Source organism: Chelonoidis abingdonii, chromosome 5 (genome assembly GCF_003597395.2).
Source record: "Chelonoidis abingdonii isolate Lonesome George chromosome 5, CheloAbing_2.0, whole genome shotgun sequence".
Classification (NCBI taxonomy): Eukaryota; Metazoa; Chordata; order Testudines; family Testudinidae; genus Chelonoidis; species Chelonoidis abingdonii.
The window spans coordinates 98,826,450-98,838,379 of record NC_133773.1 but is presented as its reverse complement, the minus strand read 5'-3'; the positions used below and the strand labels follow the sequence as shown (position 1 = coordinate 98,838,379).

Below are 11,930 nucleotides of genomic sequence, written 5' to 3'. Positions count from 1 at the left end.
TGCTCCTTTCTATTTACCTCACTAGGATTTGACTTCCACTTTTTAAAAAATGCCTTTTTATCTCCCACTGCTTCTTTTACATGGTTATTAAGCCATGGTAGTTCTTTTTTAGTTCTTTTACTGTGTTTCTTAATTTGGGGTATACATTTAAGTTAGGCCTATTATGGTATCTTTGAAAAGTGTCCATGCAGCTTGCAGGGATTTCACTCCAGTCACTGTACCTTTTAATTTCTGTCCAACTTCAGAATTAACAAATGACAATGCACTTAAAATTGGCCTCCAGTTTATAGTGGGTGGTATCTCTTGCTTGCTAGTTTCTCAGGTGCCACAAGTACTCCTTGTTCTTTTTTCTATAAACTGAGTTGTGTTTCCAGCATTCTTAACAGCCTCATTAAGTTTAAGTTCTTCTAAAATTGGCTTTGACAGTGACTGCCTTATAAGGCTTTCTGCATGTTGGTCTGATCCAATATGGCCATTCTTACATAAAAAATAATTATAATAATCAAGTTTAGTACAGAAACTTCCCAAGATAATGACCTCTTGAGATACCAATGATGTGAGATAATGACCTTGGAAAATAATGCATTTTAAAAATCTTGGCCTACTAGGAAACGTACTGGTATATTTATATAAGTTTCCCAGTCACAGATCTAGCATTCTGGAGCATAGTCACTAAAACATAGTCCAATGCTCTGGCCACTGTTGTTTGTCGTGCCACCATTCACTCTACCACTTCATCCTCAATGTCCCTGTACCTTCACCTTCTGCTGCCACCTGCCACTGTGACAACTGCCAGTCAGTCTCTCGAGGTTCCACCCAGCTCTCAGTGAGGGAACCTTGCTGCTAGTGCAGGCTAGGCTGTCTCTTCCACAGTATCACTGTCCCACAGCAGGTCTAAGCACTTAGACCTGATTACCAGTGATTTCAGCTCTAGTGACCATTTAACAAACCAAAAGACTCTTTATGAAGCCTAATCAGCTCTCTCTCTAAACAGGACAGAGAGGCAAGTCAAATAGTGCCTGTGACTCTTAGGCAGATCTCACACCACCAAGCAAAACACCTGTACCGCACCCTCTCTCTCTAAACTAGGATATGGCATCCAAACCTCCTGCTTAGCAAGGGCAGTTCAGCTGAGGATGACTAGTGCTTAATTTGTAATGAAAGAGGTGCTGGGGCTCAAGCACGTTTGTTACTTTTGTAACTGATGTGACAAGCCCAGAGGTCCCAGGGGTATGCACTGCCAAGCCTAGAGGTGCTGGGACCGAGCCCTGGCAAGCCCTTGCACAAATTAAGCACTGAGGGAATAACAACATTTAATGATCCCCCACATTTAATACTTAAGTGATTTGTAACCCAACACCAGGCAAAATTGTTCACTTAAGCAGCACAGCTCTGCCCTGCTGGATATTTGAGCAGAGTAGGTGTGTTCATGTAAATTCAGTCTGGTCCTGAAGCCTTTCCACCCACAGCTGGCTCATCTCTAGCTGTCATGGGAGAACTCATTCAGACCTTGCTTATTAATAATAATTTGAAATTATTAGGTAGGTTAATATAGCTGAAACAAGCCTGCTGAAGTTGTCATAAATAACAGCTATATGAGGAAGCTAGTCTCAGGGCTGCCTAGAGGATTGACAGGGCCTGGGGCAAAGCAATTTCGGGGGCCCCTTCCATAAAAAAAGTTGCAATTGTATAGAAGACTATATTCTAGCAGGGTCCCCTGTGGGGACCGGGGCAAATTGCCCCACTTGCACCCCCCGCCCCCGGACAGCCCTGGCTAGTCTTTGTGCAGACTTTTCTAACCCATTTTACTTTCTCAGGCACAAGTATTTCCTCATACACTGTATATGCCTTTAAAATGTGTATTAATGTTTCAATTCAAATGTCCAACCAATGACTAAATTGCCAACAGCATGTACCTGGGGAGCTGGGGAAATTGGGAAGGGGGGAGGGGGTCTAGAGAAGTCGCAGGCAGTAGGGGCTCTGCGCGCGGCTCCAGCTGCTCCCCCAGACAGTCAGGGCTGAGGGGCGAGCAGTGACCGGGAGCTCAGCGTCCTCCCCCAGCAAGGGAGGGCTGCGCTCAGAAGAGCTGCCTCCCCCGGCCCCCCATGGGCGCGGTGCGCCGGGGGCCGCTATGAGCCGGGCGGGAGCGGAGCAGCAGCAGCCCGAGCGCGAGTCCAGCGCTGCCGGCGGGGGCAGCCCCGCTAGTCTCGCCCGCGGCGCGCCTGGATGTGCGCTAGAGAAGTCGCTGCCGCGGCCCGTGAGGCGGGCTAGCGGCGCCGAGCATGGTCTGCGCCGGACCCGGCGGCCCCGGACCGTCGCCATGATACCGGGTGCTGGCTGCACGACTGTCTGGGCTTCCTGGGTGGAGGCGCGTCCGCCCCACGCCCGCGCCGGGCAGAGTATGCACGCTGTGCCGGCACGGCCCGCTTCACGAGGGTTTCCAGTGCCCGGAGGACTTCGAACCTCACGCCCGTGAGCTGCCAACTCATCTGCTGCGGTTTACGACGTTACAGCCCCTGCGCTCTCCTGCTTGGCCACCTCCTGGGGCCGGCTGCGAGCAGGCGGCTGCCACCTAACGACGACCGCGAGCCGCTCCAGCCCCAGTACAGCCTGAACAGCCGGTAAGCACGCCTCGAGTTGCTCTGGCCCGCACCACCGCACGCCGAGGTTTCCTCTGAACTGCCTCGGTGGCCGTGACGCTCCAGTGCTGCGGCATGAAGGACAGCGCGAGGCCCGAGCCTGGAGACGGCAGCTGGACCCAAGTCTCCCCTCCTGGGCGCGCTTAGAGCCTTAGGCGGCTCGCGTGGCGGTGGAGGCTGCGGCTCGGTCGCTTGCGGTAGTGCCGTCACCGCAGGTCCCCTCCCGCCTTCAGTCATTCCGCCGCTTGCTGAGTGGGGCCGCCTCGCTCACCGCCGGCCGGCGGGACACAGAAGTTTTCCGCCAACTTCCGGTCTGGGAGGGGGGGACGGAAGGCTGAGCGGAAAGTCTGTGGCACCCGGGGCGGGGGGATGCGCGGGCGGCGGAGTGAAGGGACAACTGGCACGAGGCGAGTCCGGCTCCGCCCCTACACCCGGCGCGCCGGGGATCTGGCGCCTCTTAGCGCGGCGCTAGTGCCAGGCAGGGGCAGACCGCCGCCCTGCCCAGCAGCGGCCTGGGCCACCCGCCGCCCACTCCCCGCCGCTGGGTGGGCTCTTGCGGTAGCGCCATGGGGCCGCCGTCTGGCGCAGTCCCGGCCACGCACGTCCCCAGAGCCAGGGCCGGGAAGCACGCTCGGGGCTAAGCCAGTGGCGCTACTGGGGCTCTTGAGCAGCCAAACGGGAACCCGCGTTACCGGGTCCTTGGCCGCGCGGAGGACGCGCAAAGGCGGGGTAGTTTAATACCTCGTAACTAGTCAACGGTGAGGCTGGAGCATCCTGAGCGAGGATAAAACCCACGGCCTTCAGCCGACTGAAACCGGCTCCCCGGCCGGCGGCGTCCGAAGAGCGCCTCAGAACCGTTCAGATCGGTGGCGAAGTAGCCCCCACGTGCTGGCACTACGGGTCTGGTTTAATCACCCCCGCAGCTTAGGAGTGGCCCAACCATTTAAATCCCATCAAACGAAAAGGCGAGTTTATATTAAAGAGCTAGTTACCGTGCAGTGAAGGAGCAGCTGGAAAGCCATATCCGTGGCCGTTTTATTTTTTCCTTTCCAGACGTGACTAACTTTAACTGTAAAAAGAATCAGACTGGGGTTCCAGGAATATATATAAAAGCATACAAGTAATCCAGCAACAGCGTTTAAAGATATTTGGCTGAAAATCGTTCACTCTGAAGTTACTTGCCCCCTAAAAAGGGACTGGAGCTTTTGAAGAGTTAGGCCATAGGTTCAGGCAGTTATAATTTGCAGCAGTGAGTAAATTTCCGAAAAAACTTGTTGGAAAAGTGGAGCATGATTCCTGAACAAAGGGAAAACCAAACCGACCACTGAAAACTATACCCGTGCAGCAAACAGGACCATGCGGACTAACCATTCAGCATTCCGATACTGATCTAAATAGTAACACTAGGAATTAGTCTATTAAAATTGTCAGCAGCAAAGACTTTTAATTTTTGCATGTAGGAATTAAAGGCTAATTAAAAATCAAATGCAGCTTATTGCACGATCAGTGAAGTTGTTACTTAGTATCAGATCATACTTACCGCTGGCATGCAGTTCACAGTTTATCTGTAATACGTGAAAGGAGCACCTTTTAACAAGCGCGGTAGTTGATGAGAGTTTAAGAATAATGAGGGAATTTGAAAACGGCAGAGTTAAATAGACGAGCTATTTTGGAGTGTTAAAATGTACTTTTTTTTTTTTTTAATTCAGAGCCGATCTACGTTCCTTTCCTTATTGTTGGATCCATATTCATCGCCTTCATTATTGTGGGTTCGTTGGTAGCTGTTTATTGTTGCACGTGTTTAAGACCTAAACAAACATCACAGCAGCCAATACGATTCTCTCTTCGAAGCTATCAGATCGAGACTCTTCCAATGATCCTGACCTCCACTAGCCTCCGGACACCGTCCAGACAGTCCAGTACTGCAACCAGTTCGAGTTCTACTGGAGGCTCCATTCGCAGGTTCTCTTTCACCAGAGCAGAATCTGGGTGTTTAGTGGCATCTCCACCTTCACCTTACACACCGGACTGCTTACAAACAGGCCATTCTATCCACCTAACTCAGCCAGCTGGATTTTTGGTGTCATCACCCTATTTTGCCTATCCTCTCCAACCAGAACCTTCCCTAACCGAGAGGAGCTGCCCAGATTTTAGCTAGGAGTTTTCAAAAGTAATATAGCCATAGGCGGTATCCTGCTGCAGGGTATATTTCACGTTAATATGTTCTGTAGTTATGAAACTCAAAACCATGTGAATGGGGGAGTTGCCCATTTAAAAGTGCAAGATTGTGTAGAAACTGGTACAAATACTTACAGTTTCTTTGTACTTGGGTCACAACTGCATATAGATCATGAAACATTTTAAACATTTATTCCTCTCAAAAAGTGACCTTTTGATAATTTATTCTAATTTGTGCAGAATTTCTGCAGAGAGATGTAGAAGACCAATTTGGGATAAAATTATTAATAACATAGCTAGAAGAGTTATCAATTACTTTTGAAGTCCAAATGATATTAACTCTGTTATAACAAACCAGGGACCTGATTCTGCAACTCCTGAACAATCGTTTACTCACCAGAATAGTCCCACTTACTCCAATAATACTGCTCAGGTGAGTAAGGGTCGCAGGATCCTGACCTGGGGTTGACGGAAGAAAGGTATAAAAATGGGGAGTGTGGAGAATTGTCCATGATTATAGATACCAGAATCACTTTTTTTTTTTAAGTGCACATAATATAACTGAGATTAGGGAGCATAAAATTTACTTTTGAAAGTAAAGTATTAGAAAGATAGGGCCAAATATTTTAATACTGTTTAAGTTTACTTTAAAACATGCCCAGTCTCCCAGCATTCAGATTATTATATATGGAAAAAGTACAACGTGCACAATAGAGATCATTTATGTAAAATCCTAAAAACATTATTACTTCAAAGCATTTTTATTAAAGGAGAATTTGTTGTAAGCATTTTGTTCAGCAACATGTATATAAATACAAATTGGACAAAGTGGTCTCCAAGTTCTATTTGTAAAATTAGTAATGTATAAAATGTAAAGACAAATTCGTAATTTAAAATGTATGTACAGCATTGACAACATTAATTATTTAGTAGTCATATTGAATTGTTTTATGTCAAACTGGTTGAAATTTTAATTTTTGGTTGTAATTCTCTACAGAATGCCACTCACAAACCATGAGCCTATTAAGCAATGTTCATTTGGTTACAGTGTCAATACATTTGTATTTTGTTTTCTATACATTAAAAGTAGTAGTAAATTTTGTTCTTTTGCAAACTATTTTACATCCATACATCTGTGATGCTGCAGATTTAATATAGTTTATAACAGTGTTGAATATGCAGTTAACTAGTCAGATTAACATAACTGATGAATTTAAAGTGTATATAAAAATAAAGATCATTATATTAAATTGTTTACTACACTGCTTGAATTTACAATATCCCATTATAGGACTAGGTTTCTTCCTCTGTTCCCTTCCAAAAATAACCAACCAACCAATATAAACCAAAACAAACCAACCCAACCCCGAACGTTAACACAATAACAAATCAAGGGAAACGAAAAATAAGTCCAGTCAGGGCCTCTATCTTTCATGTAGTTCTATACACAGATAAAGCCATTCTGTCTGTTTGGGTTTCCTGTATCGCTACACTGAACTTGCTTATCTTACCAAACCAGATCTGCTGATGTGCTAGGTATTCTTGAAATATTTTATTATAATAGATGGTTCAGTTACACAGGCATTAGGGCAAGTTTAATTATCAAAAGCATATTTAAATTAGTATAAAATTAAGGAATTTAGTTAAAATGATGTCCATCTTTTTTACATTAAAAATGTGGGCCATTTCTCCAGAAAAGTTTGCTTTCTGTGGCTGCTTACCATACACTTCTGTCAGATTCTGCTCTCATTCAAGCCAACGGGATTGACTTCAATGGGAGCAGACTAGGGATCTTTCTGAATTTCATTAATTTTTCCTCAAGATTTAAGTGGAATTTTGTTCTTTAAAAATAAATGGTCAGGTATTTCATTTTTTACTTTATATTCTAGTTTTCCAATTGTATTTTTTCATAATCTTTTCATATATTTTTTCATTGCATTGTCGACATGAAGTGTCAATAGCCATTTCTACTAGAAATGTAGTAGCAGTAGAACTGTATAAGCAAGAGGAAGAAGATTCTCTTGATTCTATACATTTGACATTTTAAATCTAATATGCAGCTAATATTGAAAATGTATGGACTTTGACTTCCATTCACACCTAAAATCATAATACAATAATGGATACATTTAAAAATAGTTTAAAACTTTATTTCACATCCTTGTAAAATTGCTATGAAATTTACCAGTCTAGTTAAAAAAAGTCTATTTGCCCAACCCTTAGCATGATGATTATGAAAAAATTAACACATTGTATTCGCTTATCAAAGAGAAAAAAAATTACTTCTCTCCAGGAAGGGGCAGGTAGAATTTTGCACATCTCTGTTAATGCCCTGTAAGGCCTGATTCTGACTTCAACAGGAGTTTTGTTTGAATAAGGCTGTCATAAGGTATAATTCCCAAATCTGAACCTTAGCGTCCAAAATTTGGGTACCTGCATGAATTCCTCTAAGCTTANGCCTGAGGCGGCTCGCGGGCGGTGAGGCGCGGCCGGTCGCTGCGGAGTGCGGTCCCGGTCCCCTCCCGCCCCAGCTTCCCGCTGCTGTGGGCCGCCTGCTCACACGCGGCCGGGCGGACACAGAAAGTTTCCGCCAACTTCCCTGGGAAGCGAGCGAGGCACCGGGCGGCCGGGGATGCGGCGGCGGCAGGTGAAGGGCGACACTGGCACGGGGCTGAGTCCGGCTCCCCCCTGACGGCGCGGCGGGGTCTGGGGCTCCCTGCGGCGCTAGTGCCAGGCAGGGGCAGACCGCCGCCCTGCCCAGCAGCGGCCTGGGCCACCCGCCGCCCACTCCCCGCCGCTGGGTGGGCTCTTGCGGTAGCGCCATGGGGCCGCCGTCTGGCGCAGTCCCGGCCACGCACGTCCCCAGAGCCAGGGCCGGGAAGCACGCTCGGGGCTAAGCCAGTGGCGCTACTGGGGCTCTTGAGCAGCCAAACGGGAACCCGCGTTACCGGGTCCTTGGCCGCGCGGAGGACGCGCAAAGGCGGGGTAGTTTAATACCTCGTAACTAGTCAACGGTGAGGCTGGAGCATCCTGAGCGAGGATAAAACCCACGGCCTTCAGCCGACTGAAACCGGCTCCCCGGCCGGCGGCGTCCGAAGAGCGCCTCAGAACCGTTCAGATCGGTGGCGAAGTAGCCCCCACGTGCTGGCACTACGGGTCTGGTTTAATCACCCCCGCAGCTTAGGAGTGGCCCAACCATTTAAATCCCATCAAACGAAAAGGCGAGTTTATATTAAAGAGCTAGTTACCGTGCAGTGAAGGAGCAGCTGGAAAGCCATATCCGTGGCCGTTTTATTTTTTCCTTTCCAGACGTGACTAACTTTAACTGTAAAAAGAATCAGACTGGGGTTCCAGGAATATATATAAAAGCATACAAGTAATCCAGCAACAGCGTTTAAAGATATTTGGCTGAAAATCGTTCACTCTGAAGTTACTTGCCCCCTAAAAAGGGACTGGAGCTTTTGAAGAGTTAGGCCATAGGTTCAGGCAGTTATAATTTGCAGCAGTGAGTAAATTTCCGAAAAAACTTGTTGGAAAAGTGGAGCATGATTCCTGAACAAAGGGAAAACCAAACCGACCACTGAAAACTATACCCGTGCAGCAAACAGGACCATGCGGACTAACCATTCAGCATTCCGATACTGATCTAAATAGTAACACTAGGAATTAGTCTATTAAAATTGTCAGCAGCAAAGACTTTTAATTTTTGCATGTAGGAATTAAAGGCTAATTAAAAATCAAATGCAGCTTATTGCACGATCAGTGAAGTTGTTACTTAGTATCAGATCATACTTACCGCTGGCATGCAGTTCACAGTTTATCTGTAATACGTGAAAGGAGCACCTTTTAACAAGCGCGGTAGTTGATGAGAGTTTAAGAATAATGAGGGAATTTGAAAACGGCAGAGTTAAATAGACGAGCTATTTTGGAGTGTTAAAATGTACTTTTTTTTTTTTTAATTCAGAGCCGATCTACGTTCCTTTCCTTATTGTTGGATCCATATTCATCGCCTTCATTATTGTGGGTTCGTTGGTAGCTGTTTATTGTTGCACGTGTTTAAGACCTAAACAAACATCACAGCAGCCAATACGATTCTCTCTTCGAAGCTATCAGATCGAGACTCTTCCAATGATCCTGACCTCCACTAGCCTCCGGACACCGTCCAGACAGTCCAGTACTGCAACCAGTTCGAGTTCTACTGGAGGCTCCATTCGCAGGTTCTCTTTCACCAGAGCAGAATCTGGGTGTTTAGTGGCATCTCCACCTTCACCTTACACACCGGACTGCTTACAAACAGGCCATTCTATCCACCTAACTCAGCCAGCTGGATTTTTGGTGTCATCACCCTATTTTGCCTATCCTCTCCAACCAGAACCTTCCCTAACCGAGAGGAGCTGCCCAGATTTTAGCTAGGAGTTTTCAAAAGTAATATAGCCATAGGCGGTATCCTGCTGCAGGGTATATTTCACGTTAATATGTTCTGTAGTTATGAAACTCAAAACCATGTGAATGGGGGAGTTGCCCATTTAAAAGTGCAAGATTGTGTAGAAACTGGTACAAATACTTACAGTTTCTTTGTACTTGGGTCACAACTGCATATAGATCATGAAACATTTTAAACATTTATTCCTCTCAAAAAGTGACCTTTTGATAATTTATTCTAATTTGTGCAGAATTTCTGCAGAGAGATGTAGAAGACCAATTTGGGATAAAATTATTAATAACATAGCTAGAAGAGTTATCAATTACTTTTGAAGTCCAAATGATATTAACTCTGTTATAACAAACCAGGGACCTGATTCTGCAACTCCTGAACAATCGTTTACTCACCAGAATAGTCCCACTTACTCCAATAATACTGCTCAGGTGAGTAAGGGTCGCAGGATCCTGACCTGGGGTTGACGGAAGAAAGGTATAAAAATGGGGAGTGTGGAGAATTGTCCATGATTATAGATACCAGAATCACTTTTTTTTTTTAAGTGCACATAATATAACTGAGATTAGGGAGCATAAAATTTACTTTTGAAAGTAAAGTATTAGAAAGATAGGGCCAAATATTTTAATACTGTTTAAGTTTACTTTAAAACATGCCCAGTCTCCCAGCATTCAGATTATTATATATGGAAAAAGTACAACGTGCACAATAGAGATCATTTATGTAAAATCCTAAAAACATTATTACTTCAAAGCATTTTTATTAAAGGAGAATTTGTTGTAAGCATTTTGTTCAGCAACATGTATATAAATACAAATTGGACAAAGTGGTCTCCAAGTTCTATTTGTAAAATTAGTAATGTATAAAATGTAAAGACAAATTCGTAATTTAAAATGTATGTACAGCATTGACAACATTAATTATTTAGTAGTCATATTGAATTGTTTTATGTCAAACTGGTTGAAATTTTAATTTTTGGTTGTAATTCTCTACAGAATGCCACTCACAAACCATGAGCCTATTAAGCAATGTTCATTTGGTTACAGTGTCAATACATTTGTATTTTGTTTTCTATACATTAAAAGTAGTAGTAAATTTTGTTCTTTTGCAAACTATTTTACATCCATACATCTGTGATGCTGCAGATTTAATATAGTTTATAACAGTGTTGAATATGCAGTTAACTAGTCAGATTAACATAACTGATGAATTTAAAGTGTATATAAAAATAAAGATCATTATATTAAATTGTTTACTACACTGCTTGAATTTACAATATCCCATTATAGGACTAGGTTTCTTCCTCTGTTCCCTTCCAAAAATAACCAACCAACCAATATAAACCAAAACAAACCAACCCAACCCCGAACGTTAACACAATAACAAATCAAGGGAAACGAAAAATAAGTCCAGTCAGGGCCTCTATCTTTCATGTAGTTCTATACACAGATAAAGCCATTCTGTCTGTTTGGGTTTCCTGTATCGCTACACTGAACTTGCTTATCTTACCAAACCAGATCTGCTGATGTGCTAGGTATTCTTGAAATATTTTATTATAATAGATGGTTCCGTTACACAGGCATTAGGGCAAGTTTAATTATCAAAAGCGTATTTAAATTAGTATAAAATTAAGGAATTTAGTTAAAATGATGTCCATCTTTTTTACATTAAAAATGTGGGCCATTTCTCCAGAAAAGTTTGCTTTCTGTGGCTGCTTACCATACACTTCTGTCAGATTCTGCTCTCATTCAAGCCAACGGGATTGACTTCAATGGGAGCAGACTAGGGATCTTTCTGAATTTCATTAATTTTTCCTCAAGATTTAAGTGGAATTTTGTTCTTTAAAAATAAATGGTCAGGTATTTCATTTTTTACTTTATATTCTAGTTTTCCAATTGTATTTTTTCATAATCTTTTCATATATTTTTTCATTGCATTGTCGACATGAAGTGTCAATAGCCATTTCTACTAGAAATGTAGTAGCAGTAGAACTGTATAAGCAAGAGGAAGAAGATTCTCTTGATTCTATACATTTGACATTTTAAATCTAATATGCAGCTAATATTGAAAATGTATGGACTTTGACTTCCATTCACACCTAAAATCATAATACAATAATGGATACATTTAAAAATAGTTTAAAACTTTATTTCACATCCTTGTAAAATTGCTATGAAATTTACCAGTCTAGTTAAAAAAAGTCTATTTGCCCAACCCTTAGCATGATGATTATGAAAAAATTAACACATTGTATTCGCTTATCAAAGAGAAAAAAAATTACTTCTCTCCAGGAAGGGGCAGGTAGAATTTTGCACATCTCTGTTAATGCCCTGTAAGGCCTGATTCTGACTTCAACAGGAGTTTTGTTTGAATAAGGCTGTCATAAGGTATAATTCCCAAATCTGAACCTTAGCGTCCAAAATTTGGGTACCTGCATGAATTCCTCTAAGCTTAATTACCAGCTTAGATCTGATAGCACTGCCACCACCCGAAAATATAGTGTTTTGGGGCACTCTGATCTCCCCAACCTTCCCTGGGGACCCCAAGAACCCAAATCCCTTGGATTCTTAACACAAGGAGAAATAAACCATTCCCCCTTCTTTCCGCCTCCCAGACTTTCCCTCCCTGGGCTATCCTAGTGAGTACTATCCAAACTCTTTTAAATCACCATATACAGG

The 11,930-nt window shown here is 43.6% G+C and overlaps 1 protein-coding gene across 1 annotated transcript in view; it reads left to right on the top strand.

Annotated features, from left to right (window-relative positions):
- Positions 1-11,698, top strand: part of SHISA3 (shisa family member 3) — an 84,003-nt gene extending 72,305 nt beyond the window's left edge. Inside the window, exon 3 of the mRNA XM_075066750.1 lies at positions 8,782-11,698. Coding sequence (XP_074922851.1) covers positions 8,782-9,230 — 449 coding nt within the window. The 3' untranslated portion in view covers positions 9,231-11,698. The remainder of the gene's footprint in view (positions 1-8,781) is intronic.
- Positions 11,699-11,930: the final 232 nt, after the last annotated feature.